The 25,805-nt window shown below is 48.2% G+C and overlaps 2 protein-coding genes and 1 long non-coding RNA gene across 8 annotated transcripts in view; 2 read left to right on the top strand and 1 right to left on the bottom strand.

Moving 5' to 3' along the window:
• The first annotated feature begins 1,250 nt into the window (after nucleotides 1-1,250).
• Nucleotides 1,251-25,805, top strand: part of LOC309847451 (glutathione S-transferase theta-2B-like) — a 151,873-nt gene continuing 127,318 nt past the window's right edge. For 3 of the 5 annotated variants that reach the window (XM_082697730.1, XM_082697732.1, XM_082697731.1), the window contains exon 1: nucleotides 1,251-1,337. The gene's annotated coding sequence lies outside the window, so the exon portion shown is untranslated. The remainder of the gene's footprint in view (nucleotides 1,338-25,805) is intronic. The other 2 variants (XM_082697733.1, XM_082697734.1) reach the window with 1 other exon arrangement.
• On the bottom strand, nucleotides 20,008-22,622 carry LOC309847484. 2 transcript variants are annotated; one of them, XR_014302451.1, is made up of 2 exons: nucleotides 22,358-22,622; nucleotides 20,008-20,272 (listed from the first exon to the last, which is right to left on the bottom strand). It is a non-coding gene; the product is annotated as an uncharacterized lncRNA (long non-coding RNA). The 2 variants fall into 2 exon arrangements; XR_014302452.1 differs by lacking the exon at nucleotides 22,358-22,622 and adding an exon at nucleotides 21,148-22,351.
• Nucleotides 22,727-23,797, top strand: MIF (macrophage migration inhibitory factor). Its single transcript, XM_082697795.1, has 3 exons — nucleotides 22,727-23,163; nucleotides 23,334-23,506; nucleotides 23,610-23,797. Exons 1-3 carry the CDS (start codon nucleotides 23,056-23,058, stop codon nucleotides 23,674-23,676), a joined length of 348 nt encoding a protein of 115 aa, XP_082553921.1. The 5' UTR covers nucleotides 22,727-23,055; the 3' UTR covers nucleotides 23,677-23,797.

A 25,805-nucleotide genomic window follows, 5' to 3' on the forward strand; every position in this document is an offset into this window, starting at 1 on the left:
TTTAAAATGATACATCTGTCAGAAAGCTGAGTGCTATGGGAGAATTGGCCCCCTTGTTTTTCGGGGCTGAGGGCTTGCTGAGAAAGGAGTTTCTCTGATGGGGGATCCATCCCCCTTGTGGAATTTGGAATGACACTGCTTTGCCCCATGTTTTACATGCCCCATGTTTACATTTAGGACAGAGACCTGGTGGCTTATGTCTTGCATTTTGTGGAGGGCATTTTCCTTTTCACCTACATTGAGCCTTAGTATGCCCTGTCTGCCCACAGTTGAAACATTTTCCTTTAAAATTTTCTGTGGTCATGGGGCGCCTGGGTGGCTCAGTGGATTGGGCCGCTGCCTTCAGCTCAGGTCATGGTCTCGGTGTCCTGGGATCGAGCCCCGCATCGGGCTCTCTGCTCAGCGGGGAGCCTGCTTCCCCTTCTCTCTCTGCCTGACTCTCTGCCTACTTGTGATCTCTCTCTCTGTCAAATAAATAAATAAAAAAAAATCTTAAAAAAAAATTTTTTTTCTGTGGTCAGAGCAGCCATTGCTTGAGCTAGCAAATTGGCTTTATAGGTCTTTGTCCCCACTCCTTGGCTTAGCTTAATACAGTCCTTTAATGTTCCCTTGCCTTTAAAGGGTGCTATTGAAAGAGCAGGAGGCTGGCTGAGGACAAAGCAAAAGCTGGCGCCTTGCACCCCCCCTTCACCCGCTCCCCTCCATGTGTGTAGCATTCCTCAGGCACCCCTGACTGCCATAAAACGATAAATAGTTAACTTGCAGAGATCACAATCCTGCAAGACGGGAGTCTCCCTTGGTTTGCAAATATCCTTGAGATTTACAACAAAGAAGTTACCTTATCAATAGCCCTAATGTCACCCTCCCCTCCATAAAAAACTGAAGGAGGCGGAGGTAGAAGGAAAAGTAAGTAAAGTTAAATTCCTTCTAAACCTAATTCTCACTAACAATGCTTGATAGCAGGAATGTAACATTCCACCAGGAGACTCCCAATTGTCTTTACTTGATAGTAACCAGGCCTTCAATATCCTGATAGTGCTTTTTCCGCATGCGTGGGCTAACCGGCCAGTTCTGCTTCTGTAAGATTGCTTTGTCTGCTTTTGCGCGGGGTCCCCTGACCCAATTCACTGACACCAAGTATGCCTGTTCAAACTGTCAATCAATCAGCTCAGCCCCACCCGAAACTTGTTTGTACCTGTGTATAAAAACCCTGTACCGACCCGGCTCTGGACCTCTCGGCGTTATAGGCAACGAGCGGCACAGAGTTCCAGGTTCGAACCTGCAATAAACGACCCTTGCTGATTGGCTTTGACTCACGTCTCTGGTGGTCTTTTAAGGTGGGGATAATACTCTATTGGCATTTCATTTGGAGGTCCCACCGAGATCTCCCCTTCAAGCCCACCAGACAACTGGTCAACGGGTCGCTGCAACCGATCGGTAAGAAAGCCGGCTTTGTCTTTTGTCTCTATGTTTTTTGTATTGAAATGCCAATTGAATATTACCCCCACCTTAAAAGACCACCAGAGACGTGAGTCAAAGCCAATCAGCAAGGGTCGTTTATTGCAGGTTCGAACCTGGACCTCTGCACCGCTCATTGCCGATAACACCGATAACACCGAGAGGTCCAGAGCTGGGTTGGTGCAGGGTTTTTAGAGACAGGTACAAACAAGTTTCGGGGGGGGGGGGCTGAGCTGATTGATTGACAGTTTGAACAGGCATACTTGGCGTCAGTGAATTGGGTCAGGGGACCCCGCGCAAAAGCAGACAAAGCAATCTTACAGAAGCAGAACTGGCCGGTTAGCCCACGCATGCGAAAAAAAAAACACTACCAGGATATTGAAGGCCTGGTTACTATCAAGTAAAGACAATTGGGAGTCTCCTGGTGGAATGTTACATTTCTGCTATCAAGCATCCTTGATAGTGAGAATTAGGTTTAGAAGAAATTTAACTTTATTTACTTTTCCTTCTACCTCCGCCTCCTTCGGTTTTTTTATGGAGGGGAGGGTGACATTAGGGCTGTCGATAAGGTAACTTCTTTGTTGTAATCTCAAGGACATTTGCAAACCAAGGGAGACTCCTACCTTGCAGGATTGTGATCTCTGCAAGTTAACTATTTATCGTTTTATGGCAGTCAGGGGTGCCTGAGGAATGCTACACATATGGAGGGGAGCGGGTGAACGGGGGGGGGGGGGTGCAAGGCGCCAGCTTTTGCTTTGTCCTCAGCCAGCCTCCTGCTCCTTCAGTATACTTTGTTCTTATGTCCTGGCTGTGTGTCTTGTCCTTTCTGTATTCCTGGGTTAGAGTCCCAGGGCGGTGACTGGCAAATACGCCCTGGCGGATGTGCTATAGGGTTGCCAGCAGGCCGACGGAGACGTCCCTCGTGCCTGGCGGGATCGGCTTCTCAGAGATCGTGGGTTCAAGTCCCACCTCGGGGGCCAGGAGGGCCTCACAGAGATCGTGGGTTCGAGTCCCACCTCGGAGGCCAACAATGTATGTCTTCATGTATGTCTCCATGTTATGTCTTTAAATGTGAATATATGTTCCTTGTACTGGTCATGAAGGTTACATTCTGTTTAAGGGGAGGGTGTCTAACCCGTTTTGAATCTGAGGAATGCCTGACTGTATGAATGTGTTTGTGTGGCTCCACCGCTTTGGCTACGGAGTCTGAGTAGGCTGCACCCTGAGTCTCATGGAGCGTCATACGGCATAACGGTCATCTACTCCATGGAGTAGCCTGGTCCGGGGTTTATACGGATAGACCTTGGCTAAGACGCTCCTAAGTTCCCGCGAGAGATGCGAGCAGGACAGCACCTGAAAGATCCCCCTCCCCTTGTCTGCAACATCGTACATACCAAGAGGGAATATAAGAGATAGGTATTAAGAGCTAAAACCAGATTCAATGAGTCAGCTAGTAAATTTCCTCCTGACATATTGGATGATAATTACGTAAATAAGCCTTCTTCTAGTAAACCCAGGTTGCTGGGCCATCCCTAGCAAAGGGGAATCTGGCTTTATTACTCTCTGTTTCTCCTAATAGATGTGGGAGCTTCTCCCTCACTCACTTCCCGTGTTAATGGCTATAACTGGAGCCAACTGGGGTTGGTCTAACTCGAGACAGAGACTATAAGGAATATTCCCAAGCAGCTGCCGAAACTCTCTTTGTTTCGGGGAAGTTTCCCTGTGTTCTCTGGCCTGACTTGGACTACCTAACCCCTCCCCCCTGGCTGATGGGAAAGCATGGTGTCTGCTCCTCTGTTGGGCCTTATGAGCTCTAAAACCGGGAATCTTTCCTCTGCCTCCTGGTGGCGCTTTGTTTGTTCTGTTTCACCCTTACGTGTTTCTGTACCAACGTGCGTGCAGCCTGCATGACTAGCCTCTAGATCATGCACCATAGCTCCTCTCTTCACTGTCAAGGAGCAAGAAGAGCACCCCCTGGACCTAACACCCACTCCAGATCTTCCCACGCATGTCTCAGGTAAACATTCAAAGTGGAGTGGGCCCAGGTGGAACGTAAATCAGTGTTGGAACTAAGTTAAGTTTGTTGGTTTAATTAAGATAAGACCTGTCTTTTAAGTTATCAGCAGTAAATGTGAAACTTCGAAGTTTACTGAAGGTCAAATAAGCTCATGTTATTTATTAAAATTTGTTAGCAAAGAAATAACTAAACTGATGGTTAATTGTCTGTCTCAAAGTTCTAATAGGTAATTGCTGAAGTAGCTTTCAAAGTCTTCGGTAACCTGAAAGTTTTAAAGTTTTGCTTGGATGACAAATGGAATTGAATTGTGGACATCTAGGTCTTAACCAAACAGGATAAAATGCTAAGTCGTTGATTACTGGATGTAGGTTTGTGCTTTTTGACTTCTTACTGCAAAGAAACTAAGAGTATTTAAATCTGTTGGTAAACTTGTTTGCCACTTAACTGATTCATAAATTTGCCACCTGAAGAATTCTGTTGTAGCAGCAGTTCACAAAGGTGTTTCTAAGAATACAAAGTTCTGCTTAGTGTAATTAAGACTGATGGAAATAAAAGGAAACTCTGTATGTAGGAAAGTAGGAGATATGAAAGAAAGATTTAAGGAATGGGAATACATTTTGTTGAAGGGAAGGGAAGGTAATTTTGTCCTAAATGAGATGATTGTTTAGAAGGAAATGGCTTGGGACAAAACCTGAATGCAAAGGAAAGTTGTAGAAGGTTTGTGAAGGGAAATCTTCAGAAAAGGAATTTTATCTATGGTCAAGAATGGATTAAGATTGAAATGAATGGGGGCGCCTGGGTGGCTCAGTTGATTAAGCCACTGCCTTCGGCTCAGGTCATGATCTCAGGGTCCTGGGATCGAGTCCCGCATCAGGCTCTCTGCTCGGCAGGGAGCCTGCTTCCCTCTGTCTCTCTGCCTGCCTCTCCGACTACTTGTGGTTTCTCTCTGTCAAATAAATAAATAAAATCTTAAAAAAAAAAAAGATTGAAATGAATGGGTTTTAAAGGTACATTGGTACAAGACTGAAATTGTCTCTGTTCAAAAGGACAATGTTTTCTTAGATCAATTGATTTGCTGTTAAGAAAATGTAAATGGTTTTCTCTTTGCCTGCCCAGAAAAACCAGTTTCTATGTTCAGTTTTATCAGGTGTCAACATCCCTAATTATATTTAGGCATATGTGCTTTAAAACTTCATAAAATTTTAGCAAATGTTGACAGGATTTAAATTGTAAATCTCTTTAACTCAGGCTTTTCCTTGGTATGTGAAGTTACTCATGAAGTACTACTGAACCAATGATAAACCTTGGATTACATTTGGGAAAATACTATAACTATTCTAGAGATTCTACACACTTCCTAAAGTTTTAATGTTTTGAGAGATCACCGCTTAATACTGTAATTATGGAAATGTTATGTATCTCAGAAATAACCTGATTTCCTTGCAGCTAAATTGTAAACTCCCGTGTCTCTTTAGCTCTAACCATATCCATTCTGAGTTTTTGTGATTTATAATTGTTTTAATTCTCTTGTAAAATGGTTTTATCTTCAAGGAGATTCCTATAAAGGACTTTCAGGACAAATACAGATATTTGATATGCTTGAAAATCCTAAAACTGAAATGGGTAAGAATTTCCAGAACTGACTAAAGCCGCATTCACCAGAATTAGTAACATGGGACTAAATGAACTAAAAGATTATAGTGTTGTGTCTCTTAATGTTTTGTCTTACTTTAAACATTGCTGGTTCTCTCTACTGTTTGCTCTTCCAGACTAGGGATACTTCCTCCTAGTTATCTGTAACTTATAGAGATGTGAAAGTGCTCAAAGCATTCAAGCTTTTCTCTCTATCTGAACCCTCTGAAACCAAAAGGTCTTAGTAAGTATTCTTTCTTCCGTGGCAATCAGTCATTTGCATAAGTTCAATAAGAATCTGTTCTCTTTGTAACAGGACACCATTGGAAACTGGTTATTTTACCAAGGCTTTGACTGGAGTGTCATACTTGAGAAAGACATGCATAGACTCAGATATGACCAGACAGCTTTAAAGGAACTAAGGTTGACTTTATGAAACCTGGAGCCATAAAGCCCCTTGGGACTGTTGGCCTGATACCTTGCTTACAGAGTTCCCAGCAGCCTCACCAGGTGAGTAAAGAATGTCACTCCTTGGTAGGTGCGGAGACTCAGAAGAGGAACTCACCCAAATCCTCAGGTATTGCAGGCATGCCTGATGGCAAGTACAGGGCTTGGCTTCTGGCCCGGAGAGGCTACTAAAAGTTCAACCTAGAGATTCCTTATAAGAAGTTCTAGCAAAGCAGATGCTAAAAGATCTATATGATCACACTCAACTGTTCTTGCTGAGCTTATGTAAATAATGGGCCAAGTTTGTTAAAACTGGACTTGTTTCACAAGTGAATTAGTCCTGATTTGGCTATCTCTGTAAATGAGGGTTATTTTAGAGAGAAAAATTGTTTTAGTAACACACCTTTATGGATGTTAAGTTCTAGATTTGATTGTCTTTAAATGTTTACCTAAGCTAAACAATTTGAGGTAAACTTCAGAGAAGTTGTACAATAGCTTCTTTAGTCAATCTTACTGTTTTGTGGGGATATTAGCAGACCTCACAGCACATGATGAAACAACTGGAATAATGAAATTGCCTAAAAGCCAGCATACCGCACTCCATAGGATTAACTATGGACTTGTGGAGATAATGGATGACCCCACTTTCTTTATGAATGGATTGAATGATCCATGGGGGACTCCCCTTATCTCTTGACAAGTTTTCTCACTTGCCAGTGATCCTCTGTAATCAGGATATTGTTAAGGCTGGACCACTCAAAGTTCTTCTTATTGGTTTCATCCCTCAGTCATATTTATCCTAGAGGCCACATCTGTTGAGGTGCAATTGCAAACAGATGCTTTAGCTAAGCATAGAACAGCCCTCCTCATAAAAAGAGCCTCAAAGCTCACTATAAAACAGTCCCTGACTGTAATGACTTCACATCAGGTCCAGATTTGTCTTAGAATTCAAAAGCCATCAGTGGATGATAGAAACCAACTAATTAAGTATTGGACTATACTTACAGATATGTCAGAATTAATACTTAAAACTTGTCAGACTTTAGGGACGCCTGGGTGGCTCAGCTGGTTAAGTGGCTGCCTTCGGCTCAGGTCATGATCCCAGCGTCCTGGGATCGAGTCCCGCATCAGGCTCCTTGCTCAGCCGGGAGCCTGCTTCTCCCTCTGCCTCTGCCTACCACTCTGTCTGCTTGTGCTCACTCTCGCTCCTGTCTCTCTCTAACAAATAAATAAATAAAATCTTAAAAAAAAAAAAAAAACTTGTCAGACTTTAAACCTAGTTACCTGTATGCCTGAACCTGACCACTGTACTTCTTTCTATATAGAGCAAAAATGTTCAGAGGTTACTGATCTTGCTTACTCTATTTGTCCAGATTTAAGATGCCCCTGTTAAAAATACGAATGACAGTTGATTTTTTTTTTAAGATTTTATTTATTTGACAGAGATCACAAGCAGGCAGAGAGGCAGGCAGAGAGAGAGGAGGAAGCAGGCTCCCTGCTGAGCAGAGAGCCCGATGTGGGGCTCGATCCCAGAATCCTGGGATCATGACCTGAGCCGAAGGCAGCGGCTTTAACCCACTGAGCCACCCAGGCGCCCCGACAGTTGATTTTCTGATGTCAGTAGTTTTCATAGAAAAAAATAAGAAAAGCTAGGTGTGCCATAGTGCTTACTAGCACTTTGCAATTGCCAAAGCCTAAGAATAAACATTAACACTGACTCCAAATATGCTTTCCTGGTACTACATGCCCATGGAGCTACTTAGAAGGAAAGGGGATTGCTGTCAAGCCTAACTCCCCAATCAAATATGGGCCTAAGTTCCAAAACCCTCCTCATCGCTATACTAAGGATGGTGTATATCAAATCTAGGATACATATTTGTGTTTCATACCCACACCCCACACCCATTGGACAGCTCACTCAAAATGCAGTTTTATGCTGGGAACAAAAGAATCATATGTATGATACTTGGGCAAATAACACACAGTATCAAGGATGGCTATCATTAGAAATGTGTTCCCAAATAATAGTACTCCAGGCTACTGAATGTTTTGCTACTGACTGGGTAAGGCGACCTGGCATTAGATGGCCAGCTCCAAACGGAACCCACTGGATATGTGGAACCAACCTGTGGCCCTGGCTTCCTCCAGGATGGGTAGGTCGCTGTACTTTAGGATTTGCCTGGATTCATGGGCGCATTACTAAAACCATCACCACTCCAACTAATCTCCCCAACTTGAAACAAAGATGGACGCGATCTGTTTTTAAATGGTATGATAACTTAGCATCCATTTTTGTTCCATCTGCTGGACTAGAGGATGTCATGTGGCATGTAGAAGCCCTTAATAAATATACTACAAAGGCACTCAATGATTCACCAAATGGCATCTCCCTACTTAATACCGAAGTGTCACAGATACGCAGGGCAGTCCTACAAAATAGGATGGCTTTAGATGTCCTGACAGCAGCCCAGGGTGGCACATGTGCAATCATCAAAACAGAATGTTGTGTGTACATCCCAGACTATCACAAAAATGTCACAGGACTAATAAAAGATATGAATGCCCAAATTAAGGCCCTACAAGGTCCTTCTCTCTCTCTCAGTGAATGGTTAAGTTCCTGGCTTGAAGGAAAACTATGGCCGAATCTCCTTTTCGGGCTTCTTATTCTTATCGCCTTATTAACCTTAATATGTTGCTTTGTTCCATGTTTCTCTACTTGGTGCCGAGACTCCATTGCTACAATGACTACACCACGACAGACGATCCTTGTCGCGCGCGAGGACACCTCTTCACTATCAGCGCTGGATTCAGCTGCCTCCACCTTTCGTAACTTCCTTATACATTCCTACCCTGATCAATATTGATCCCAGTAGGTAGGGACAGCTCTACACCCCTATTCAGCACGAAGAAGTTATAGAAGATGAGACCTTCCACCTTCAACCACCTTAAAGATTTAAGGGTCAAAGTTGTTCAGGGGGGAATGAAGGAGCAGGAGGCTGACTGAGGACAAAGCAAAAGCTGGCGCCTTGCACTCCCCCTTCACCCGCTCCCCTCCATGTGTGTAGCATTCCTCAGGCACCCCTGACTGCCATAAAACGATAAATAGTTAACTTGCTGAGATCACAATCCTGCAAGGTAGGAGTCTCCCTTCGTTTGCAAATGTCCTTGAGATTTACAACAAAGAAGTTACATTATCAATAGCCCTAATGTCACCCTCCCCTCCATAAAAAACCGAAGGAGGCGGAGGTAGAAGGAAAAGTAAGTAAAGTTAAATTCCTTCTAAACCTAATTCTCACAAACAAGGATGCTTGATAGCAGGAATGTAACATTCCACCAGGAGACTCCCAATTGTCTTTACTTGATAGTAACCAGGCCTTCAATATCCTGATAGTGCTTTTTCCGCATGCGTGGGCTAACCGGCCAGTTCTGCTTCTGTAAGATTGCTTTGTCTGCTTTTGCGCGGGGTCCCCTGACCCAATTCACTGACGCCAAGTATGCCTGTTCAAACTGTCAATCAGCTCAGCCCCTCCCGAAACTTGTTTGTACCTGTGTATAAAAACCCTGCACCAACCCAGCTCTGGACCTCTCGGTGTTATCGGCAACGAGCAGCGCAGAGGCCCAGGTTCGAACCTGCAATAAACGACCCTTGCTGATTGGCTTTGACTCACGTCTCTGGTGGTTTTTAAGGTGAGGGTAATACTTTATTGGCATTTCACTATCAATTTTTTACAATCAGCACTGGCGTTTTCCTATGCCAACAGCTGAAGAACAGTATCAGCAGCCTCGAGGTTATTTACCTGTCTTTTAATAGCTTCTTGTAATCTCACAATAGAATCACTGTAGGGTTCTTCAGGACCCTGTACCACCTTCTGAAAAGAAAAGCAAGTCTCTCCCCGGGATTCTATTCACTCCAAGGCTCTCAAACGACGCTGGAGCTGCTCAATAGCTCAACCACTCACTTATACGTCATCTTGCACCCGGGCCCATGACCTAACGCCCATGAGCTGCTCCAGGGAAATAGGAACATTATTAGCTGTGTTATGGGCAGCTGCTGTTTCTGCATAATCTTGCCACCATGTTTTATTTTTTATTTATTTTTTTAAAGATTTTTATTTATTTATTTGACAGAGAGATCACAAGTAGGCAGAGAGGCAGGCAGAGAGAGAGAGGGGAAGGGAAGCAGGCTCCCTGCCAAGCAGAGAGCCAGATGCGGGGCTTGATCCCAGGACCCTGGGACATGACCTGAGCCAAAAGCAGAGGCTTAACCCACTGAGCCACCCAGGCACCCCGCCACCATGTTTTAAACTGCAAAAACTCACTTGATAAGACTTTTTTGCTAGTAATACCAACCAACTGGAGTAAGTCGATTGCCTTCTGCAATGTCTTGAAGGATCCCCATTGTATATGGGGAATTAACTCCATAGTTCTGTACCACCTGCTTTAAGTCCTTCAATAATTTGAAGGGAAATGGCTCAGGCCTGGCCTCAGAGATATTGTTAGGGTTGTTGGGACGCTACCCTGGAGCGACATGTTCCCTAACAGGAACCAGGACATCAAAGTGTAAAGGCATCTAGGTCTCCTGCTGGTTTTGCTTTCATGAGGCCTTTTGAATTGCTGACAACATGAATTTTTCATTCTTATCATTAAGTGGTGCTTTCTCATAGGACTGCAGTGCCAGTTGTGATGGTGCCACTTGCTGGGCACAATGGCAATTGTTCCCTCCTTTTATTCTATTATTGGAGAAGGAGGAAGAGGAAATTCCTCCTTTACATATTCCTTCACAGAGACTTTAGTTTTTTCTCTGGGGTGGCATGTTTAGGTTCCTCGTTTTTAGTTTTCTCCTGAACACTCCTTATCGCTCGTCGAATCAGGGGTTTGTAAAGGTTCCAGAACAGAGAGAATAAGGGTCCAAGTAGACCAAATAGTAATTGGAATCGGTTTTCCTTTAGCATGCAAAAATTTTACTCATGACCATGTTGGTAGGTCTAAAGTCTCTAATGTAGGGAACCAGGAGCAAAGTTCTTTAATTACCTTTAAAAGCTCCAGAAGTTCACCCTCGCTGACTTTTGCTCCTCCTGCCTTTAGGAGCCTTCTCAGCAAACATACACAAGAGTGATGATCTGTGCTCTCTAGGTTACCCACACCCTGAGGTAAGTACCCACAACTCACCAGCGGGGAAAAGGAACGGCTGTGCAGAAGTCACATTGGGGCTTCTTCTGTTTTGTTTTTTGTCCCTATTGGGACGCCACGTGCCACTTTCCGATCTGTGCACGGGAGAAGAATGAGGCACAAACAAGTCAGCTGTGAGAGGGAGGGATCAGGGGCCGACAGCTGGGAGGACTGTCACCTCAAACAACCCCTCAGTCCTGTATTATCAGATACAGGATGGCAACAAAGGAGAACAGAAGGTTATACAACAGCCATAGGTCTAGTAGGTAAACGAGGAGGAATGTGAGTCCTACATTGGTCACAGGACTTAGAGGTAAACAAGGAAAACAAGGAGAGTAAGGTGTGTGGGGTCCAGCAGCGGGGGTTTGCAGTTGAGGCAGCACGCTTAAAGGGAGTACCTTAACGGGAGGCTTTCTCCGAGGCAGGGGGGACAGCGAAAAAGGGAAGCTCTCGAGTGAGCCGAGCGGCCCGGGTGTCCCCAGCTGCTCAGCTTCAAGGACGTGTATCATCCCCTCCACCCGAGGCCAGTTGCTAGTAGGATTTTCTCAAGGTCATCTTGAAGTGTGCCTGCGTGACCAGTACAACTCCTCATTAGTTCAAGTTGTATTTCGAGCAATGTATTATTCTGAGGGACAGTTACACAGATATTGTTAGGTCCCCCAATAATGGGTCTGCGATTAAAGGAGCGAGACTGATAAAAAGCGAAGGTCAAACAAAGCTTTATTTCACGCCAAGCATCAAGAATCAAACGGACCGGGGCGCCTGGGTGGCTCAGTTGGTTGGACGACTGCCTTCGGCTCAGGTCATGATCCTGGAGTCCCAGGATCAAGTCCCACATCGGGCTCCCAGCTCCATGGGGAGTCTGCTTCTCCCTCTGACCTTCTCCTCGCTCATGTTCTCTCTCACTGTCTCTCTCTCTCAAATTAATAAATAAAATCTTTAAAAAAAAAAAAAAGAATCAAATGGACCAGCCAGAGCCGCTCCTCTTTTTTTTTTTTTTTTTTTTAAAGATTTTATTTATTTATTTGACAGACAGAGATCACAAGCAGGCAGAGAGGCAGGCAGAGAGATCGAGAGGAGGAAGCAGGCTGTCCGCGGAGCAGACAGCCCGATGTGGGGCTCGATCCCAGGACACTGGGATCATGACCTGAGCAGAAGGCAGAGGCCTTAACCCACTGAGCCACCCAGGCGCCCCCAGAGCCGCTCCTCTTACTGTAGAGAGGGTGACTTCGCTCTGCTTCACAGACTAGCTTTTAAGGGCAAAGGCTGTGCAGTTGGGCCTGGCCACGCACAGGTGGCCAATGAAATTGTAACACACAGAGAAAGCTTCACACTCATGTTAGGTCATACATAAGTGACCAATTGAACTACAATTTACCCTAGTAGATATTTGAATTAGCCTATCACCTTGGTCAGAATTGGTGCCCTAAAGGCTCCCAGAGGGTGGGGCCCAAACTCCTTGGTAACTAGGGAGACAGTATGCAACCCCCCAATGATTGGATGTCTCCACCTGGCCTGACCCACCCTTGTATTTGGGCTTTGTTACCTGGGACTGGTTTCTGGGACTTGTTTTTAATTAAGTCCCCTGGGATAAGGGGAGCAGGGACAGTTTAAGGGTTAAACAACAAGGTTATTGTTTAACCTGGATGGAAGTGCTCTGGCTAAAGTAGGTCCTTACAATAAGTCTTCTGCAAATATTTTCTCCCAGTCTGTCATTGTTCTTTTGTTTTTGTTTTCATTTTGTTTTATTTTCATTCTTTTGACAGTGTCTTTCACAGAGCAGAAGTTTTAAGGCCATCCACCTTCTTTCTTCCGTGGATCACCCCTTTGTTCTGGTTATCTAAAAAGGCATCACCCAACCCATGGTCTGCTGCCTAGATATTCTCCTAGTGTTCACCATTTTCTATTGGGTTGTCTTCTTATTTTTGAGGTGAGGACATTCTTCATACGTTTTAGATGTCAGTACTTTGTCAGATATTTGTGATGCCAATATTTTCTTGAAGTCTCTAACATGCCTGTTTTATGTTCTTAGTAGTATCTTTTTAAAAAAAGATTTTATTTATTTATTTGACAGAGAGAGAGAGATCACAGGTAGGGAGAGGGGTAGGCAGAGAGAGAGGAGGGGAAGCAGGCTCCCTGCTTAGCAGAGAGCCTGATGCGGGCTCCATCCCAGAACCCTGAGATCATGTCTGTAGACCCAGGCACCCTTAGTAATGTCTTTTTAAGAGCAGATAAGTCCAATTTATCAATTTTATCTTGTATGATGAATGCTTCTTGTGTCCTAAGACATCTCTGTCTCTCTCAACATTGCCAAGATTTTCTTCTAAATATTTGATCATTTTGGGGCTCCTGGGTGGCTCAGTGGGTTAAAGCCTCTGTCTTCGGCTCAGGTCATGATCTCAGGGTCCTGGGATCGAGTCCTGTATCGGGCTCTCTCCTCAGCAGGGAGCCTGCTTCCTCCTCTCACTATCTGCCTGCCTCTCTGCCTACTTGTGATCTGTCTGTCAAATAAACAAACAAATAAAAATATTTTAAATAAATAATTTATCATTTTAACTTTTACATGTATGTTGATGATTGATTCTGAGTTGATTTTTGTGTATGGTTTGCGGTAATTTTGTAATGGTGATCTCAGCCACCTGCCCAGCCCTGGAGATCCTGAAGGGACAGGTCAGATTTGGGTGACCAACACCCGTTGCATGGAGGGCTTGGGGACACCAGTAAGTCTTTCTCTTCTCAAATGACTTTGCAAGTCTTGTGGCTTGAAATCTCCTGGTTTGGGTTAAGGCTGTCCCATCTAAGTATGAATTGCCTGGTGAGGCTCCATGGGACAGGGAGCAGAGAGAAGGCTGCATAGAATGGGAGGGGGGGTGGATTACCATGGAGGAATTGTGGGAGGGTGCCCATCTCAGAGCCTTGTTTCCTCTGGTCAGGGAGAGGCTGGGCCTAGGCCCCTGAGGAAACATGGATGACACTGAGAGAGAGGAGAAACTCTTTGCCCCACTGGCTCCCTTTTGGGTCCCTTGCTGGAATGACATCCTGATTTTGAGTTGATTAGGAAGAAGTATAGGGCAATGCAGGCCCTTTGCTGGCATGGAAACAAGGAACAATCTGGGAAGGGTTGTAGCAATGATGCCTCTGGCCTGAAATCTCCTCTGTGTCCCCAGGGATCTCCTAGGTGACCCACAGGCCTGGGCCTTTCTCCCTGAGAGCCCACACTACCACCTTGCTGACTGCAGAGACACCGAGGCCTGCCTGGTGTGTGAATCCCTGCCTGGGGCCCCCAGACCACTCCTGATGGAAGGATCCCACCATCCAGCCCCTTCAAATCCTTGTCTGTCAGTCCCCACAGCCCCCTGAAATGGTCTCCCTCATGGCCAAAGGCCCCGCAGCTCTGACTCATGTGCCCAGAACCCAGATACAGTGTGGCTTCTCCCCTCCTGCAGAGTACCAGGAGGGCTCCCTCTCCAGGCCCACACCCTTCCCTTCCTTGCTTGCTAGTTACCTGGATTCTGTGCATCAGCTTGCCAGGGAGAGGTTGGGCAGAGAACCTGGCTACCGGGTCTCATGCACTGCTTGTAAGGGTCAGGAAGGCATGGCTTCCAAAGGGCTGCAGCTGTCAGGGGGCCTGGGTGGCTCAGTGGGTTCTGCTTTCAGCTCAGGTCATGATCCCAGGGACCTCGGATTGGGTTCCCTGCTGGGTGGGAAGCCTGCTTCTCCCTCTCCCACTCCCCCTGCTTTGTTCTCTCTCTTGTTGTGTCTCTATCAAATAAAATCTTAAAAGAAGAAGAAGAAGAAGGGGAACAAGAAGGAAGAGGAGGAGGAGGAGAAGAAAGTCAGTCTCACAGCCACAGTATCAACAGCACTGTCCGGAGCCAACATCTGTGGAGGCTTTTCTGCCCTATTGAGACTGTTCTCAGTGCTTCGCAAGAACTGGCTCCTCTATCCCCAGCAAAGGCCCCAAGAAATAAGTCCTTTTTGGTAAAGACTGTGTATGTATGTATTTGAGAGCAAAAGAGAGCACAAGCAGGGAGAGGGAGCATCGAGGGAGAAATGAGGAAGAAGTGAGGGGGAGGGAGAAGCAGACTCCCCGCTGAGCAGGGAGCCCAATGTGGGGGATCTATCCCAGGACCCTGGGACCTAAGTTGAAGGCAGATGCTTAACTCACTGAACTGCCCAGGCGCCCTAGAAATATCTCCAGAGGCTGGTTGGGAGGGAGCCCACAGTGTGGCCCTTCCCCACAGAGCCTGCAGGAGGTCAGTCGCAGGCCACGGTTCTGTGGCTCCATTCTGTGGGCAGCAGGAAATGGAAGATCAGGGAGAACCAGACACCCAAAGAAGGACAAGGTCGCTGAGGGGAAGCCCAGGTCCCACAACCAAGGCTCTGGCATTGGAGCAAAACTCTAGGGACACACACACACACACACACACACACACACACACCTTACACAGCTTTCTTTGGAGGCCGACCATGAAAATGTGTCTGAGGCCTAGGGTGATGAGGCCTAGAGAGGGGTGGGTTTCCAGCTGGAGGTGTCTGGAAGGCATCCCCGGGGAAGGCTGCTGCTGAATGGAGATAGGAAAGTCCAGGACCAAGTGGAGGGAAGGCCATCCTGGAGAGGACATTGGTACGCCCCAATTTTATAATTTTATTATTACTATTTTTTAAGTAGGCTCCAAGCCCAACGTGGGGCTTAAACTCATGACCCCAAGATTAAGAGTTGCACGCTATAACACTGAACCAGTCAGGTGCCACTTGATTTTTAGTTTTAATGATATTAAATCCTCATTTTGGGGCACTTGGGTGGCTCAGTGGGTTAAAGCCTCTGCCTTTGGCTCAGGTCATGATCCCAGAGTCCTGGGATAGAGCCCCACGTCGGGCTCTCTCCTCCTCGGGGAGCCTTCTTCCTCCCTCTCTCTCTGCCTGCCTGCCTACTTGTGACCTCTGTCTGTCAAATAAATAAATAAAATCTTAAAAAAGAATCTCTATGTTTTATCCTTACTTATCCTGAGTGTTCTGCCCCAATAGCGGGTCTGTGATTAAAGGAGTGAGGCTGATATAAAGCGAAGGTCAAGCAAAGCTTTATTTCGTGCCAAGCATCAACTGAACGTTTGGGTACACACCTCTTGCAAGAGAGGGTGACCCTTCTCTGTTTCACAGACTAGCTTTTAAGGGCAAAGGCCATGCGGTTGGGCCTGGCCACGCACAGGTGGCCAATGAGATTGTAACACACACAGGAAACTCCACAGTGATGCTAGGTGACCAACTGAGTTACAATTTACCCTAGTAGACATTTGACCCAGCCTATCACCTTGGTTGGGAATGGCACCCAAAAGGCTCCCAAAGGGCGGGGCCCATACTCCTTGGTAACCAGGGAGACAGTATGCATCCCTCCCACTGATGAGATGTTCTCCACCTGGCCTGATCCACCCTTGTATCTGGGCTTTGTTACCTGGAGCTGGACTTGTTTTTAAGTGAATCCCCTGGGGGAAGGGGAGCAGGGACAGTTTAATGAAAGCCTCTTGCTAAATAGGTCCTTACAAGGGGTAGGGGTCCTCAAGCTAGGATTGCCCTTTGACTTAGCAAAGTGTTAAGGTGGAGGCAGTTGAGTCCCTAGAGGAATGTCACTCTGCCTTTTTGAAGGGCTTGTCAGTGGGCAAGGAAATCTAATAATTTTTCTTCTGCCTCTGTTTCCCACATCACCTTCATTGGGAGGTTTCTTCCCTCTCACTTCTGTGCCCAGCAGCCCTTACCCACTGAATGGTTCTAGGTAGTTTTCCTTTTTTTTTTTAATTTAATTTTATTTTTTAAAAGATTTTTATTTATTGGGACGCCTGGATGACACAGTGGGTTAAGCTTCTACCTTTGGCTTGGGTCCTGATCTCATGGTCCTGGGATTGAGCCTGCATCGGGCTCTCCACTCAGTGGAGAGCCTCCCCTCTCTGCCTGCCTCTCTGCCTACTTGTGATCGCTCTCACTGTCAAATAAATAAAATCTTTAAAAAAAAAGATTTTTATTTATTCATTTGAGACACACACACACACACAGAGAGAGAGAGACAGAGCACAGGCAGGGGGAGAGGCAGAGGGAAAGGAGAAGCAGACTCCCCACCTGGAATCAATACGGGGCTTGATTCCAGGACCTGGAGATCATGACCTGAGCCTAAGGCAGATCTCAAGCTTCTGAGTCACCTAGGTGCCCCTCTAGGTAGTTTTCTTGTAAGCTTCTTCGCTGCAAGCATTTTGCCTCATAACTAATTGGCTATGAGACAGTTTTGCCATAAAAGATTAAAAGAAGAGTAACTTGTTTCAATAACATGATTCTTTGGTTTCATCAACTGGTGGACAGTTTGGTTCCAATTCTCCATTGACACAATGTTCTCATTTGTATATTACATAAATCTTAGCCTCATAATGGTCTACACAGTGCAACGGAGTATTGAACCAACATTTGCCAAAGAACTATGGAATGGCTATCAATGGACATGTGACAATATGCCAAAACCAAATAACAGTGTAGAAGCTTTCACAATGTAAAACAAAACTGACTCAAACTGAAATGCCAATTGAATATTTGCTTTGTCCTCGCCAGCCTCCTGCTCCTTCAAAACTAAAGTAAGATTTAAAAAAATAAACTAAAATAGGGGTGCCTGGGTGGTTCAGTTGGTTAAGCAGCTGCCTTCGGCTCAGGTCATGATCCGGGTTCTGGGATTGAGCTACATATTGGGCTCCCTGCTCAGCAGAGAGCCTGCTTCTCCCTCTCCCTCAGCTGCTGCCTGCTGCTCTGCCTACTAGTGCTCTCTCTGTGTCTGTCAAATAAATAAATAAAATCTTTTCAAATAATAACAGTAAAATAAAATAAAAATAGAACCACCCTATGATCCAGTGACCAAACTACTGGGTTTTTACCCAAAAAATACAAATATACTAATTCAGAGGGATGCATGCACCCCTATGTTTATAGCAGCATTACCTACAATAGCCAAACTGTGGAAGCAGCCCAAGTGTCCAATGACCAACAAATGGATAAAGATGATGTGGTATGTGTGTGTGTGATGGAATGTTACTTGGCCATGAAAAAGAATGAAATCTTTAAAAAAAAAAAAAAAAGAAAGATAGAAATCTTGCCATTTGCAAGGAGGTAGCTGGAACCAGAGGGTATTTCCAGAGAGAAATAAGTCAGTCAGACAAATACCATATGATTTCACTCATATGTGGAATTTAAGAAACAAAACAAATGAATAAATGCGGGAAAAAGAGAGAGAGAGAAACCAAGAGACAGACTGCTAACTATAGAGAGCAAACTCCTGGTAACTGGAAGGGGAGGTGGGTGGGGGGATGGGTTCACCAGGTGGTGGGGATTAAGGAGCACACTTGTGATGAGCATTGGGTGTTATAAGGAAGTGGCTGAATCCCTCTATCGTATACCTGAAGCTAATAAACACTTTATGTTAACTACACTGGAATTAAAATGAAAATGAAAATTTAGAAAGAAGCTTTCACAATGTAATTCAACGCTCAGTTACAATCATGTATGCTAAGGGTGCCAGGGTTAGTTGAGTGTCTGACTCTTGGTTTTGGCTCAGGTTGTGATCTCAGGTAGTGAGATCGAGCCCTGCCTTGGGCTCCATGCCCAGTGCAGAGTCTGCTTGAGATTCTCTCTTTCTCCCTCTTGTCTAACCTCCTGACCCACTGTCTCTCTCTTCTGTCTCTCTCTCTCAAATAAATAAATCTTTAAAAAAAAAAATGCATCCTAGTGTTTGGAAACAGATATCTCTCTTAATGAAGAAAACTGAGCAAAATAATAATAATAATAAAAGTGATACAAGATGAAAAAAAGACCCCCAAAACGCGTAATACTATTTTGCAAACAAATGCATGGGTACAATCTACAAAACAAAATCAGTTATTTGCACAGAATCTCCACCTGTTTTAAATGTTCTCAAGGGCGCCTGGGTGGCTCAGTGGGTTAAGCCGCTGCCTTCGGTTGAGGTCATGATCTCAGGGTCCTGGGATTGAGTCCCGCATCGGGCTCTCTGCTCAGCGGGGAGCCTGCTTCCCTCTCTCTCTCTCTGCCTGCCTCTCTGTCTACTGTGATCTCTCTCTGTCAAATAAATAAAATCTTTAAATGTTCTCAAATATTTTGTATTTCTCAGCAAAGTCTCAGTAATTTTCTTTTCCAGTTTCATTAGGTCCTTTTTACTGAATGCCCCTCTTTTCTTTCTTTTCTTTTTTTTAAAGATTTTATTTAATGGGGCGCCTGGGTGGCTCAGTGGGTTAAAACCTCTGCCTTCGGCTCAAGTCATGATCCTGGTGTCCTTGGATCGAGCCCCGTCATCAGGCTCTCTGCTCAGCGGGGAGCCTGCTTCCTCCTCTCTCTGCATGCCTCTCTGCCTACTTGTGATCTCTATCAAATAAATAAAATCTTAAAAAAAAAAGATTTTATTTAACAGAGAGAGACACAGTGAGAGAGTGAACACAGGCAGGGGAAGTGGGAGAGGGAGAAACAGGCTTCCCACTGAACAGGGAGCTGGATGCTGGGCTTGAACCCAGGACCCTGGGATCATGACCTGAGCTGAAGGCAGAGGCTTAACGACTGAACCACTAGGTGCCCTTCTTGTATTTTTCTTGATTTTTATCTTTTATGGCAAAACTGCCTTATGGCCAGTCAGTTCGGTGGTAAAAACGTTTGCCACAAAAGTGCTTGCACCAAGGAGTCTTGCACTGAGAATGCCTGCTGTGCCACTGGACATGGCCACTCAGGTCGTCCTTGGCAGCTGCAGGCAGGATCTGCAGTGGGGCTGTGAATGACACGAACCCAATAAGCAGGACTTGGAGCAGAGAGGGGCTTCTATTTCTATTGTAATTGAAAGGCAGCCGAAAGGCCTAGGCAGAGAGCTGTCAGGGCCTCACTGGGCTCCCACTCCTTGCTTCTATGCCTGGGGTTTTTCCAGCTTAGGGTCGCCTGACATGGACTGCACCTCTAGGGGTCATGTCCAAGTTCCAGGGTGGAGGCAGGAGGAAGGAGGCAGGGCTATGCTTCTGTCAGCAAAGCAGCTGCTTCCCCATAAACCCCACATATTGCATGAGCTTCGCGTGGCTATATTTTGTTCCAGGGGCAGCGAATGTTCTAACCAGACAGAACTGGGAGTCCATCAGTGAGGACGAATATGGAGAGGATCCCAGGCAGGTCAGCAGTCGTGCCTGCTAACACCTCCCAGAGCATGCGTCCTGCTGTTCAGCACACCATTATCAAGCCCCAGAACAAATGACCACAATGTTAGCAGCTTAAACAACAGAGATTTACTATCTCACAGTTTGAGTCAGAAGTCCAGTAGTATGGGTCTTCTGCTTACAGTCTTGTATGGCTGAAGTCAACTAGCAAAGAGACCACTTCCAAGTTCATTCAGGTTGTTAGCAGAGTTCAGTTCCTTTTGGTTGTATGACTGAGGCTCCCGGCGCCCTTATCTTCAGAGCCAGTAAAGGCACAGTGAGTCCTTCTCTTGCTTTGAGTCAGACTTACCCTTCTGTCGCATCTCACAGAGTCTACCTGGAGAAAATTCTCTGCTTTAAAGGCTCATGTGATTACATTGGGCCCACCCAGATAATCCATGATCATCCTCTGTCTTAAGGTCTATAACTCTAATTACATCTGTGCAGTGCCTTTTGCCACGTAACATAACATATTCACAGATTCCAGGGGGTGAGAGCGTGGACATCTCTGGAGGCCCTCTGCCTACCACTGAGGTAATGTTTCCAGAGGCGGGCATACAGCAACAGCCAAAAAGAGACCATCCCCTCTCTCGTGGAGCTTACCATCTAGCAAGGAAACACGGCCTCATAAACAGAAATGTGGTGATGGCCTCAAAGGATGGGAGAGGTGCTGGGCACATTATAGGACCACGTTACAGCGTGAAGCTCTGGGGGTTTCCCAAGGGACTTAGGTAGATGAGGGAAAGGAAATGCAAATTGCATTTTACGACACATGTGAGAGCCAAGAGCCAGGAGCACGGTACTGAAGGGCAGCGCACAGACTCAGGGAACAAGGAAGGATGCTGCTAGTTGTGGGGGGCAGGGGGAGCCACTTCCCCAGGGCATCATGACAAGACTACCTCTAGTATCGGTGGGGACCCTCACCAGTATTTAGGCCACTCAGTCCTCACAACATTCTTCTGGAAGGTGCGCACTACTATCATCCTCAAATTACAGGTAGGGAAACTGAGTTTCAGACAGGTTAGTGCTAAGTGTCCAAGCTAGTAAGGGATGGGATAGGGAATGAGATCACCTCCCCAGATGCCCTTCTAGAAAGATGGGACTGACTGCTCCTGGGAAGGGTCAGAGTAAATGGTAAGAGCTCAGAGGCTGTCCTGATCATGGAAGACAGCCCTCAGCTACAGAAACATCCTGAAAATTGCAGTGGCTCACCTACAGGGGCATCGCCCGTGTTTGCGGGTGCAGATCCCTCTCAGCACACTGCGACCACCTCAGAAAACCTGGTGCTGGCTCTTGAGTCTTCTGCCTGGAGTCGCTCATGTCACTTCTGTTCACATCTCACTGGGCCAGACAAGTCATATGGCCAGATTTGCTGCCGGGGCAGAGAGATAGGCTCCTCCCCGAGAAGAGCAGTGGCCCCTGGTTTTACCACAGTCTACGCTAGGATAAAGGTGAAGCCAGCTAACTTAAACTAAGGTGAGGGTGGGGAGGTGGGGGGGCAGAGAAGGGAGGATAAGGGTGACAGTGGAGGGAAGCATGCTTCACTGGCAGGCCAACAGGTGAGGGAGGAGAAGTGATGCACTTGGATTTGGACACAGGGAACAGGAAGTGCCCAACTTGCTACTGAACTGAGGGGCGCCCAGCTGGAGACATGGCATGGAATGCATCAGTTCATCAGCAGTTAAGGGAGCCTGGGGTGCAAGATGCAGGAGGAGGGAAGTAGCCTGGGGCCCAGTGGGAGGAGCAAACTCTTGCAGGCTATTTGCACAACCAGGCCATGGGACCTACTTGATTGGATGCTGGCTGGTCCCAAAGGCACGAGTGTCCTTGCTGTATCACATGGCTATTGTCAAGGCCAGTGTGTGCTCTGCCACCTTAGCCTGCCAGATGCCAAGGAGAGCTCTGAGGACTTGGCCAAATGCAACATGCCCCTTCCAGCACCTGTGAGAGATCTGCTCCCCAGCATAGCACCCTTATCTGCAGGGCTCCCCGGAGGGGGTAGTGGGTGGCCACTTAGCCACAAGCCCTTCCACCCAGTGATGGCAAGACCTGTAGGCATGTCAATCCAGCCACTGCTCTGTCCTCTTCCTGCCAGGTCATGGCTATCTTCATTCACCCATTGGTACATTCAGCCAGTATTTAGTCTGTGTCTTTTGTATGCTTGGCACCCACTAGATGCGCCCTGAGCTTACCATTAGTGGAAGAGACAGAAAGAAATCTCTTATGACTCCTAGCAAGGGCATCCCCACAGGACCTAACTACTAGGGTGGGGCTTCCCTGAGGAGCTTAGGTTGGCAGAAGTGGAGAAGTTGCTCGGGGGAGCAGAGACTTGGGGTGGGCTCTGAGACAGCGCTGCTGACCACCTAAGCCTCCCCTCTTATCCCCCACCCTGCCCTTGGGGTCTCCCGGCAGCCTCACTCACCTTAAAGAACAAGCGTGCAGGGAAGGCACCTGGATGGTGACTCTGACTCTGGTTCTACTATGGCTGCCCTGCCCCACTTCCGCCTGCAGCAAGGACTACCTCTCCGGGACACACACGCCCACCCCACCCCACCCCCAACCCAGGCCCATAGCCATGGCGGACATGTGGCCCTGGAGACTCGGGGCGCACAAAGCTCCCGTGCGTGTGGTGGAATGGGCTGGGGCTTCATCTATGTCACCAGCTGTGAACTCCTGGGGGGGCGGGCAGGGGCCATGTGCTCTGTAAACCACCGTAGCCCCAACTCCGGGCACACACATCCGTGACTAAATGAAAGGACTAACTAAGAAACGAAAGGCAGATTTCTGGCCACCACGGGGAGAACGGCTTCCACAAGGTGCGTGGGCCCGGGACGCCAGAGCCCGAAGTCGCGCCAAAGTCCGCCCGTGATGACGTCACCAGTCGAAGAGGGCTGCGGCGGCGCAGGCCTGCGGTGATGTCACCAGTCGGGAGAGAAGCGCGGCAGCACGGAGGCGGGGCTTCCGCCGGCGCTAGCGTCACAGGAGGCGGGGCCGCGACCGCCCTAAGGACGCGGGGTGGGGGGGCATCGTGCGGTGGTCACGTAGCTCAGGTTCCCCGGCTGCAGCGGGAGGCGCGTCGGTTAGTTCCTGTGCACCGGTCCCCGCCGTTTTACCGCCAGCATGCCGATGTTCGTAGTAAACACCAACGTCCCCCGCGCCTCCGTGCCGGACGGACTCCTTTCCGAGCTCACTCAGCAGCTGGCGCAGGCAACCGGCAAGCCGGCCCAGGTTTGCGGGGAGGGAACAGGGACAGGGGGTGCTCGCTGGACGAGGTGGTCCCGGGCCTGGGGATGGGGAGGTGGGGGCGGGGGAAGCGATTCCGGGTTGAGGCGAGGCTCTGGACGCGGATGGGGTGGGGGAGTAGGGTTGCCCCCTGATCGCTCCCTGTCTCCCCACAGTACATCGCGGTGCACGTGGTCCCAGACCAGCTCATGGCCTTCGGCGGCTCCAGTGAGCCGTGCGCTCTCTGCAGTTTGCACAGCATCGGCAAGATCGGAGGCCCGCAGAACCGCTCCTACAGCAAGCTGCTGTGCGGCCTGCTGGCCGACCGCCTGCGAGTCAGCCCGGATAGGTGCGTGGGGCGGCTGGGGGCACGACGGTGGGGGGAGGGGGAGGCGCGCGCTTGGTGCGGGGTGGGGGCGCAGCAGTTTGAGCCTGGCCTCCACGCCCCGCAGGATCTACATCAACTACTACGACATGAACGCGGCCAACGTGGGCTGGAACGGCTCCACCTTCGCCTGAGCGCCACGCCTGCCCAACCCGCCCGCACCAGGCCCTGCCACCCGCAATGTTGTGTCCACTTCGCCCTCCACCCCCACAGCGACCCCCACTTCCAAGTCCGGACAAATAAATGGTTTGGAGGTTGCATCTGCCTCTCGGGCTTCCTTGGTTTTTGGACAAGTGAGTGCAGGGCTGGGACAGTGACCTGGGAACGGGCTGGGACGGTTGCCCCCCTGGGAATCTACTCTTAGGGTCTTTTCTCCTAGCTCTAACCCCCTTTGCCCCATCAGCGGCTCCAGCCTTGTTGGCATCCTGCCTTGGGCCACAGACTCAGGAATCAGAATCAAATCGGAGCTTGTGGCTCTGCCCTCCCAGGGCAGGTTCCTGATTCCGCCCTTGGCGGGAACCCAGACTTAAATCCGTTCGCGCCCACAGGGGCAGGGCCACCACCAGGGCTCTGCCTGCCAGAAGAGTGGGAGGGAGAGGTGGGGATCAACAGCTGATTGGCCTGAGGGGGGTTTAAGAGCCAACCACGTCTGGAACTTTTCTCCTAGCCCCACCTTCCCGGGTACCCCGGGAGAGAAGGCCCTCTCCCGGTGGCACAGGGTCAAACCTTGCTAGGCTGGTGCCCTAGTTTCTTGACCTAGAAAGTCCCGTTCTGGAACTTTGGGACAGTTTTCCAGTGGGGGTGGGGAGGTGCCCAGGAGGCAGAGTCCTTGGTTATCTTGCCCTCTCTGCCCCCAAATTTGTGCCTGGGTTCTGATGTCCTCTGGCACACAGTTCCCAGAGACAACACCCGGTCTGTAGTTGTGGTGCCTTTCACGTTTTACGGAACCATGGCTCTGGAAAGCCTTCAGGTGTTAGTCAACCCTACTAGATATTGAAGGTCTTGGCCCTGGAGGACACTGTCCACAACAAAATCAGTATCGAGGCCCAAAGTGACTGGATTCTTAACTGGTTCAAAGCCCCTTCAGCCAAGGCCAGGGGCTCCCTTGTGGGGGTGAGGATAGGACAGTAGGCAACTCTGCCCCCAGGCTTGGGGCTTCAGCTGCCATGCTGCTTCCCAGAGCCGGTGCCTTCGGACTAGAATGCCTTGGTAGCCCACAGTGTGTGACGTCTCGTGTTCTGTGGCTGCAACTCCTTCCAGGTGAGACGCAGCCACTAGCACTAGGAGTTCATGTACCCGGAGTTGGCCTTAGGACCATCTCAGCTCTTCTGTACTGTCTGGCCTGTGGGAACAGTCAAGTTCATTTCCCCTGCTTGTACAGGGAGAGGGCTCCTCTGGCCACATGAGCCCCATCCCTGGGGGCTCCAGAGACGTGGGGGCCTCACTTCTGGACTCCTGCTGACTAAGCCTTTGGGACCCCTTGCTCTTTCTTGCTCAGCCTCTATGTAAACCAGCTTAATCTTCGATGGAAGAAATGGTTTTTTAAAAAACGGAATTTAAGTGAATTTACTTTTGAAAGCTGAGGGGCTTTGAGGGAAAGGGTTGCTGCCAGGCCAAGCCTTTGGAAGCTGTCACTGCCTTTCTGACATTGGCAGTGAGGAACAGGCCTGCCTTTGAGCCACAGGCAGTGACAAGGGCTGCCTTGTGTGTGTGTACAGAAGCCTGGGGCCTGTAGTTGCCGTGGGCTCCTTCCTTGAGATGGCTCCCAGTGGTCTATCCCCCGCAGCACCCACTATCCCTGGATGAGTCACCCTTGTGGCGTCACCATGAACATCACTGTGCCCATCCCAGGCTTCAAGCAGAGGATGAGTCATTTGCTCCTCTGATTATGGCAAAATAATCAGACCTCAGAACAACCCAGGCCCCAGAGCTATGGAGCCGGGCAGCTGGCACTTTACGCATGAATCCACTCCCCCGCCTGCCCTCTCCCTCTCCCATCACGGAAGTTTTGGGAGTTTGCCCATCCTCACTTAACTAGCTTACTAGTCAAGATGCCTAAGGACTGCTCTGCTTTGCAGTCTAGGTCCTGCAGCCCCATGTCAACTTCAGCCCCAGACAGCAAGGATTTACTCCCAGAAGAACAGTAGTAGTGATATTTGGGGTCACGTTTTAAAAGAGGAAGGAAAGCGGTGCCTGGGTGGCTCAGTGGTTAAAGCCTCTGCCTTCGGCTCAGGTCATGATCCCAGGGTCCTGGGATCGAGCC

The sequence above is a fragment of the Mustela nivalis genome, assembly GCF_964662115.1.
Source record: "Mustela nivalis genome assembly, chromosome: 14".
NCBI lineage: Eukaryota > Metazoa > Chordata > Mammalia > Carnivora > Mustelidae > Mustela > Mustela nivalis.